The sequence below is a fragment of the Rhamphochromis longiceps genome, linkage group LG14, assembly GCF_057381845.1.
Source record: "Rhamphochromis longiceps isolate RC_006_pf linkage group LG14, R_longiceps_female_GT1.1, whole genome shotgun sequence".
Lineage (NCBI taxonomy): Eukaryota > Metazoa > Chordata > Actinopteri > Cichliformes > Cichlidae > Rhamphochromis > Rhamphochromis longiceps.
Window position 1 is genome coordinate 14,465,407 of NC_140570.1, and position 10,308 is coordinate 14,475,714.

The following is a 10,308-nucleotide window of genomic DNA, read 5'->3' on the forward strand; positions in this document are numbered from 1 at the left end:
ACATGCCGGCACGTCCAGTTCACTTACAGGTAAGCAGCGCTAATCAGCACAGCATTCTTTTCCACAGTCACATTCTTTTCTCTGCTGTGACCCTGGCTGACCAGCAGCAGCGGTACACACACGTGAAGTGCACAATTTATACAGACGCACACATGCACACTGGAGAAATCATCAAGACGGACCTCTGAGGACAGGGACATGGACTTCCCTTTTCAGAGATAAGGCACTAGATGAGATGAACACGGATGGAGCATAGATCAGTAACGACAGAACCTGAGAAGTGTTTAATGTTTAAGAAAACAAGCATCTGTGAGAGACTTGGCCAAAAAATCTAGTTCACCTGAACACACAAGCAAACAAAAAAATAAATAAGTAAACAATACCTACAGTTTGAATTTATTTCTGGTGTATAAAATTAAGGTGCTGTGTACCCCAAAAAATAAAAATAAATGTGTTGCATATTTAAATGTATGTCGCTACAAGTTAATAGCGAATTCAGAACTTTTCGTGACTTTTCGTCTTCGTGTCTTCCACTCTAACATCACTATTTCAACACTTAACACAGCCAAGGCAGCCGCTATCAGATCCAATGAGGTGGCTGCGTTGCAGTCCAAACTTCATCAGGAAGGGCCCGGCTTTGATCACATCTCCTCCCCTCATCTCTCCCGTCCTGAAAAGGTGAGAGGTCACTCCTTAATGAGCCTCAGGGTCCAGAGTGGGAAGGGGGTGGGGGGCTTATTGTAGCACAGATAAAAGGTGTACAGGAATCACATACACATAGCACACAAACACATGCATGCGCACATCTGACTACATCGGGTCCGTCCTGTCCTGTCCTGTCTCTGCACAAGACCCGATGCCCTGTTTTGTCCCCTGGTAATCAGAAACAACTCTTGAGCTCGTTCCTTCCATTGGGCCAGCCTGCTCCACCCAGGGAGATCCCCGAGCAGTGCTGGAACACACTGTTATCAACACATTCACAAAACGATTGTTGGGTAATTCCTGTTTATAGCTATGTGTGTAAGCACTATTCTCTCTATCACCCTTGCAGCACAGCCATTAAAATACAATGTCCATAAGCAATTCCACGAACACCTGTCAGTACAAAGTAGTGTATCACTGTCTCAAGACAAAGTTTGGAGATGTACGAAATGAGCATACGGGTCATTAAAATATGGGCTACTGGAATAAAATTGATAATTCTGTGTTCTATACTCGCAACATCCTGTTTGGGTTAAAGATGAAAAGTGAATAAAGTCAAACATGATTAATCAGACATCTTCAAAAAAGGTACATACATGATTGGGCAGCTGCCTTTAAACTAATAACAGTCCAGCGAAGTGCTACACATGTATACTGGCAGCTACCAAAGAGTCATATCAAATGTTTAGCCTTCCTGGCCATAAAAGCACTCAACAATGTAGTAAAGTGAGTTAGGGTAGCTGATGTGAGACATAAGGACATAGTGTCGGGTTCTGTTTCTACCACCTGCTCCAGGTAATTGATTGGCGCATATAAAATGATTGAGTTTCTTTAATTAGCTAACAAACATCTCTCCTCCAAGCATGCCGAGGCGTGCTAATTTCACACCGCCTCATTAATAGCCTGGGTGAAGTGCACCATCAGCAGTCTGTTGACGTTATATCTCTTCGGACATCATAACGACACACAAATCAGTTTGATGTCTGGGTAAACTTTTCAGCGCAGCAAAATGCCATTTATCTCAGACTAATTTGCGATGAGAGAAACTGCAGCACGTCTCACATTTGACAACTGCGCTCTGTGCACTCTGCGCGCTGCCTCTTGTTTTGCGCATACACGCACGCCAAAGAATCGCTCGTGCACGCAGCCCTGACCAAATAAGCGCATGCACATGTTCACCTCGCTCCCAAGCAAACACATACACACACAATCTATAAAAATATGCTTAGCTCGGGACTGCTCTGTTGATAATGACCTCAGTCTTGGCACCGTACGGGGCCAGACCAGACTGACGACAGACTGGAGGCTTTTGTGTGGACTCCCTATCTCTAACTCCATGACCTTTAGGGGGAAGAAGAAAGCAGAAATGCGTTTTTTTATTTAGAAGGGGTAAGGCTCACTCATTGTTCTGCACTGGTACAGTTTCCCTGTGGTAAACACACAGTGGTTCCCAGGCTTGACATGGTGCTGCACACCCCCTCCCTCCATCCATCCCTTGGTGTTCCCACACTGCCCTGTCTGGGTCGCTGCATCAGCACCCACACACACACACACACATGCACACACACACCACCATCAGCGTACAAACACGGCTTTATGAAATTCCTTTTATTCACGATGGTCTGAGATGTAAGAAAGCAGGGACTACAGTTGGAGAAGTGGGAGTGAAACCCCCTGGGGCAGGGCCACTGTGTCAGGGCCTGAGAGGGGACTCATGATGAGGCCTGGAAGCTCCCTACTTGCTTGGGACAGAGGCCATCCTTCAAGTGGGTGACAACAGTGTATAAACAAACCACTAACCTCGTCAGCTCTCTGTTTACAGCTGCGAGACTAAGTCCTGGACGACTCATTAACATCAGAGACCTTCCAAAGAAGCCATTTTCTGAAGAGGGGTGAGGGTGGGCGGGTGAGGGCTTTGCCCGTCGTAAGGGTAGGGGGGGGAGACATGTAAGACAGATGGGGACGTTGATAGATGAGAAGGTCCTGGTCAGAGTCAAACTGCCTCCCACAGCCCATATTCTACCAACAAATACACAGACAGACATGCAAATACCGCAAAACTCCACCAATACACCCCAAACAAGCTGCTTGTGTACATACGAGTGTGTGTTTCGACTTATGGGACTGGGATACATTTCACACTTGGTTTGACAGCAGTTTTCTGACGATATTGTAGTTGTTCAAGGATTTTTTCTTTCTTTTTTGTAAGGGTTGCACATAAATTAGAATGTAGCCTTAAATGTATTAACAGAAACATTTTAGACTCATTCAAACAAGCATTTCTCATATGTGCCACACAAACATTCATCTAAAGCCATTACATAAACTCAGAAACACCAGCAGTGTGTCAGACATTTCTGAATCATACATGCAGGCCTTCAGATACATCCTGCAACAAAAGTGTTTTAAAAGATGTTACATTGCCAACAATGTGAGCCAATCCTTGTTTTCCCTTGTTACAGATGCAATGAGTTATCTTTCCAGTGCTCATTTAAAATCTGCTTTTATATATATATATATATATATATATATATATATATATATATATATATATATATATATATATATATATATATATATATATATATATATATATATATATATTTGTCTTTGTTTGAAGTGATAGTAGGCCCTGATTTCCATATGAGGATTTGGCTCTACTGTTATTTATTACATCAGAAATAAAAGTTCAAAGCAACAGTTAACTAAGGAGGACAACAGAAGGGGGTAACTTCTGCCTAGGGCCCCAATGATTCTTGACCCAGGCCATTACTGAAGGCGATATGGGACATTTGTATACAGAGCTTTGGCACCAAGCGGAGCGCAGGCAAAGAGCGCCGCTCCGGGACAACAAGGGCCGTTTAATGGGGTCTCTATTTCACTTTCCTCGCGCCAGCCCGCTCCCTCTCACCTTTTAAATGGGCCAATCTATTAACCGTTTTAATGAGCTCCGCCAGACAAACGCGAGATGCATGGCCCACTGCACAATGTGGGGAGGACGACGCACTTCTCCCAAGACCAAGAAGAGAGGCGCTGACGGACAGCGAGGCCCAGCGAGACCCCTCCCTCCCACATTCACAGACACACACACACACACACACACACACACACACACACACACACACACACACACACACACACACAAAGGGCGATAACCCATCTAAAATGCGTTATGGCTCCACATTTCTGGAGACTGAGTGATGACTGACGGAATATTGTGGTAAAAGTGAAAATGATTAGGCATACCAAATAGTGCCTGCCTTGGGAGACACGTTGTATTTGATTGCTCTGCTGGCACTTGTTAAACTTCCAAATATTTTTATTCACTTAATTGTCTAGTTTGCTTGAATTCAGATGCGTGCTATGGTTACTCTAGGCTGGTCTTGGTAGATTAATCGCTACTGTAATGCACTCCGAACGCATTATAACGAAACGGTATTTATCGAGACTCAAAAATGCTAAGTGAACCTTTAATTAGGCCTACACCGAGCTAGTTTGGATCACCAAAGCCCCGTCCATCTTTCTGTGGCTAACATTTCACCGCGGGGTGCGGCCTGCACGCCTTGGCTTAGCGTGGTTGGGGAGTTTTTTTGTGGCGCACCGCATTACATCTGGACGTGCGGACTAATCAGTCAGCCTCCATCAATCACTCTCACGTTTACCACCTCTCCATCACCTCCTGTATTACAGGCACTTAAATAAAAAAAAAGAAATGCACGACTGTTTTGCAAGGAGGGAGGCACACACTGAACGCATTTACCAGCAGAGCCCTTATGAGGGGTCTGGGAATTTAAATATTCACTGTTGACACTGTGCAGACCTGGCTGTTGGCCAGAGCGGGCCCGCTGCTCCGGGGGCCAAAACATTTCCCCATTCTTACTTAACAGTTAGAAATTACCTCGAAAATAATAATCACACGAAGAATTTGACCTTCTAACTTCATTGTAGCTTTAATTGTGTGCAAAGAAAGTTGGTGCAGTTGTTCCGCGCAGCTGCTCGTTTTCTGCATTTCTAAACAAAATCATAAATAATAACAACAAAAAACTCACAGGTCTGTTTTTGTACTGTGCACGATGACGTTCTGTGTGTTTACATAACCTGTGCACCATCTTCACAGGAGTCACAGGATTTTCTGAAGCTCCAGAAGGTCAGTGAAGCAGTTTATATATTTAGAATACGTCAATTAAGCTTCATCAGACTGTCAGCATTATGCTGCATTTCTGTGCGGACAAATAATTACATTAGAACTCGGTTTCACCTGACCACGTGCAGTCTTAAAAAAAAAAAACTTCTGTGGAGCCTGCTCGTTAATGACCAGCTGCCCGGGGCGTTTCACAAATTACAATTACACCGTTTTATTCCGTGCAAGTAGCTGAACTCCAACGACATAGGCGCAGATCTTTAAACGCAGTAAACCTCCTCAATATGAACATTTCTGTAAACACCTGAAATCTTGCAGGCCTCGGTCATTGCACTGTAGCCTTCTTGGATGTGACTTGCCAGAGTTTGCATTACAATTCAAGGTGAAGGCACAAACGCATCTTACATTTAGACATAAAACAAAACAAAAAAACAGCGTCACAACTAAAAAGAGAGCGAACGCAGCACAGAACCGCATTTGATTTAAATAGATACATTTTGAAAATTATTGTAGCATGATCATCTCATTCCATGAAGTTAATTAGGTTCAAGCAAGCAAATAAACGAAGACGGTAGCATTTAATTTAATCAAACATCAGTGGATATTTCAAGTTATCATTTTATCCTGAATGGATTTTGCATTAGTAAGAAGCCTGCATCCTGTAGTGATGAATCTAAACTTTAAAGTCCGTAAAGTGTAACACTGTAGCGTTGAAAGTAATATAAAATATACACGTCTCAATGTCTTTTATTCACAGGTGACACAGAATTTAGCAAATGCTACAAATTATATATTAATAAGACCTCCGGAATGAACTGCGAGACTCAAACACACTAACAAGACTTTAAAAAAAAGTAAGAAAGAAAGAAAGAAAGAAAGAAAGAAAGAAAGAAAGAAAGAAAGAAAGGAAACTCCCCGAATCATTTTAGCGTCTCTAAATCGCCGTTTTCTCCTCGTTTCGCTCCACTTTCGCTTTACTTGTTTTTCCAAGTTTCTCCCGGGAAAGTGAAGTGACCCGCAGCCCACAGCAGCAGCGTGCAGCGAGTGCAACACAACTGCCGATGCACTGGACATGGGATTTTTTAACTCGCAATACACCACGTTACACTACAGCGCCCACTACATGCAACGAGCAATTCCAATACTGGAGCGGACGCCTTGCACAAAGTTCCTCCATCGCACCCTCAACTGTAAAGTTTACGCTCTACTTCTGCTCGACTTTAATTATTTTCTTCGCGACAACATCACGGTTTGCTCTTTTTTCTTCTTTTTAAGCGGGTGAAAGTGAGGGTTTCCTCGTGGAAACGAAATCGTAACAGAAACTATTAATAGAAGCAGTGATAACAGCGACAGTCTATAGGTATATAAGATGGCATGTTTCAAGAGAAAAAAGAAAGGGATGTTGCACCTACTCGTGGCCAGTTTCCGTGCCCTGCCTTTGGACCTCATGGTGCCAGTCTCTCGGCGTGGGTTTGTTTGGATTTTTTCGTCAATCTTTTTTTCCTCCTTTTTGTTTTTTCTCTGTCCTTTTTCTCTGGGTTTCTCAATCCAAACGCGCTATCTCTCCAGCATTGTCAGTCTGGACACCTTCGCACATGCGCACAGCCAGAAATCTGCCGGCAGTAAGTGCCAGAAAAAGTTTGGGACGATTTATCACTTTGATATTAACCTGATCTGGTCAAGATGAGTGAATCGCGGACATCTCATTTCGTGTCAGTTTTTCAAACGACCACAGAGTGAGAAAGCGGGGCACACTGCAAAAAATGTCAAGAGTTGATGTTTCACATTTAGCCGTGTGTTATTTCTTTCTTCTTTTTTTAAAACCCCAAAACTTTACAAAACTTTTAAATTGAAGTCTATTCATTAGATGGAAGACTTACGCTCCTATGTATTTTGATTAAAAAAAACAACCCCAAAACAAAACAAAACCCCTCCTTACAAAGACCTAAATTGGTGGATTAAAAAATAAAGCGGCGATTCACTACAAAATTAGACTGAAAACTTTCCCAACAAGTTCACTTTAGTTACTCTGCCTCATGCAATAGATTTTATGTACTTTTTAAAGACATTAAAAAAAGGTTTTTCAGATTGAGCCCTGCACGCTTTTTTTTTCTTTAAAAAAAGATGGATAGCTATTTTTTGCAGTGCAGTCAGCACCCCGGATCTATGGAGTGCCGAGGGCATTAATTATAACGATCCTTACTCTCAATACTCTCAATCCTTACAGCGCACCTTTTCTCTTTAAATGACCTCACATTAATCAATGCTCACTTGAATTGCCGATGCTGAGTGTGGTCATTAAAGATTTTATATATTTTAATTGTGTTTTTGAACATTATCCCGAGCACTGGAAAATGAATTAAAAAGTTCCCCCTCCCTCACCCGCTTGGGCACCCGACTGACAGCTTTAATATGAGAGTGACCACGTTTTCTTTTCCTCCTTCTTCTTCCTCCTTTTTTATAATTCTTTGTGTCACTCCGCTGACAATTACTAATACGTTAAGAGCTTAGTATTAATGCTCTTTTGAGTAGTTTCTGTTGAATTTCATCTCGTGGTAATTGCTGAATGTTCCAAAAGGATGTTTTTACTTGATTTAACTGCGAAGGAGAGGGTTTCTGTCAAGAAAGAAAAGCCTTTTCTCCACACCCCCCACCTCTGCAGGTGGAACAGACGTCCCCTTTTTCTCCTGTGGATTTTAAGGGCCACATTTTTTTATGATTGCCGTCCAGGCAAAAAGCAACTTAATATACTCACTTCATCTCATATATTGCATTACAGAGTAACATTTTGAAACAGAGTCATCAGCAGAAACCAACCACACACAGGAAAGCAGATCCTCGGTATAATTCATTTTATTTGGTAACAACAAATAAAATGAGTAAAATCGGACCCACACATCAAGCGCTGATATCTTATCTTGTTTATCCCTGTGCAGTGGGAGCCTATTATAATTAAAGTAATTGGCAATTAATTAGACCCACAGGAGATATGGCTCCTCTTGCAGATGAGCACATTAATGGCTGTTTTAATTTGAGCTATCGATTCCAAAGTGCGCAGAAACTGGCTGAACTTGTGACATCATATCTTCTGGCGAAAAAGAAAAGAGTGAATGGATGAATGAATGAATGAAATAACAGACTGGTCAAATTTAGACAATGTAGTGTGTTCATACGTCCACGCCGATTATACTGCGGATGAAAACCTCTGTACACACTTTCAGCTTCTGCAGATCACATTTATCTTCTGAAGGATTTGATTTCGGACCCTTTTGATGGGGCAAAAAAAAAACAAAACACACCGAATCTCACTGTAAAAATACACACCGGTTATACTCAACTGGCAACGCCAACAGACACACTGTGCACGCCTCTATTAACATATTCTATATTTTTATTTGATTTTATTTATGTAGCTCCGTGTTCACTTAAAGGGCAGAGTTGAGAGGTTAATGCTGATACTTTATTGTGGTTGTACCTCACCCTGCCTTTACTATATAATGACATAAATGGTGCTATTAAGTGGGTTGCGCCTATACACCGTGAAGGTGGCGCGTCGGGCGTGCACAAAACACACCGCACACCGACTGAGAGGGAGAGAGAGAGAGAGAGCTTCAGGCAGGGCGCTCAATTATCCTAAATGGAAACAGTTTTCATTCACCGCAATAACTCACTCTTCTCTTCTTCAGTCTTCTTCTCCCCTTTCGGAGCATTTTCCCCACTACATATTTTATCACGACACGCTGATCCCGATAGTAGTGCAAAGAGAGCCCCGTGGGCTGTAATTATTAGACATTAATTGGGCTCCAGACACCAATTCCAAGCACTAAGGCAGCCTCACATCTGCACTTAACGTTAAGTCCGCATGTAAAAAAGTTAAATTTCAAATTGTGTAAAACGAAGAAAACTTGCCTGAAACAGAAAGCGTTTGGGAGGTTTACTGTAATGCAACGGCGGGTTCAGCTGTGGAGGGGTTAAAAAATAACACGATCTGAACAAGGGGCTGTGGAGACTAAAAGCGAAAAGGGAGCCTCCGGCGCAAGGAAATTACCAGGGCCCGCATGACCTTTAAGCAACGTAGCCTAATCAATCAAGTGATCAACAGTGATATTTATCACCACGTTGTCCCACCAAACCAGTCTGCGCGATCAAAATAAAGGATGTAAAATGTGGATATTTACGTTATTTGATGATGTTAACTTCGACATTAAAATCAAGGCACACAGTATAAGTGTCATTTTATTTCACTTTTAATTTATTATTATTATTAATAATAATAATAATAATAATAATAATAATAATAATAATAATAATAATAATAACAATAATAATAATAATAACTACATTTCTCGTTTCATTGAATAATAATATAAATACAAAATATGTTTAGAATGATTAAAAACAGACAGATAATCGTTAATGGAAAACTTTTTTTTTTCAACAATAGGCCACATTTTGGTAGATTTGGTGTCCTACTGTAGACCTGTATAACTGTACTGACTTTATTATTATTATTATTATTATTATTATTATTATTATTATTATTATTATTATTATTATTATTATACGTATATATATATTTTTTTTTTCTTAAAGGCAATTACTATTTTGTCCGGTGCGTGCTGCCCCTGTGTGGCTGCACCTGTGTGGAGAATTATCGGTTTAATCAGTAAACAGCAGCACAAAGAACCGCTAAGGCAGTATAATAATACTGCGCTGGAGACATTAATCCATCTTCACTGGGAAAACACTTGGCAATACCCTCAGTTAAAATAAAAACAATGTGTAGGCTGAAAAAAAAGACAACTCCTTAAATACAGTGTAAACGTTGCTGTCCCTCGCAGGGTTTAAAAACAGACATTATAGACAACATTTCTATTTGTAAATATGAACGCACAGCACAGTCATTTATCCTAGCTTGCCTACAAGATGCAAGTGATGTCCTTTTATTTATTGCAGTGTTTTTTTTAATGGTTTTACCATTTAATCACATTTTTTTCCTGGAAGAAATTCTTTGCTCTGTTTTCTTATACTTATTTTTGTATTATCAGATAACACAACGTCAGATGTATTTTTTTTTTAAGGTAGAGGTAGTTAGTTGTTTTTTGGTTTGTTTGTTTTTTAAATCAGTTGGTTTGTTTAGTAGAAATATGCACATAGCACATCATAATTAAAATGAGATAAAAGAATATATATCGTTCTTTGGAAACATGTTTTTCAGCGACGGAACAAGGCTGACACTGATTATAATTTTAAAAGACTTAGTCACACTCCAAATTTTAAACTTGGATGATTTTTTTTTAGAGTAGTACAATTAATAAAAAACCCAAATAGGAAAATGTGATATTCCTTTTATGCTCACGTTTATTATTTTTATTATAAATTCAGGCTGTGTCGATGTGTACGGAAGGCCGAACTCGTTGAAAGTCTTTCTTTATACTATACCCCCCTCTAGTGGATGTCATCCA

The 10,308-nt window shown here is 40.7% G+C and overlaps 1 protein-coding gene across 12 annotated transcripts in view; it reads right to left on the bottom strand.

Annotated features, from left to right (window-relative positions):
* Positions 1–6,532, bottom strand: part of mecom (MDS1 and EVI1 complex locus) — a 127,283-nt gene extending 120,751 nt beyond the window's left edge. For all 12 annotated transcript variants that reach the window (XM_085379291.1, XM_085379287.1, XM_085379284.1 and 9 more), the window contains exon 1: positions 6,256–6,532. In XM_085379291.1, coding sequence (XP_085235417.1) covers positions 6,256–6,292 — 37 coding nt within the window. In that variant the 5' untranslated portion in view covers positions 6,293–6,532. The remainder of the gene's footprint in view (positions 1–6,255) is intronic.
* Positions 6,533–10,308: the final 3,776 nt, after the last annotated feature.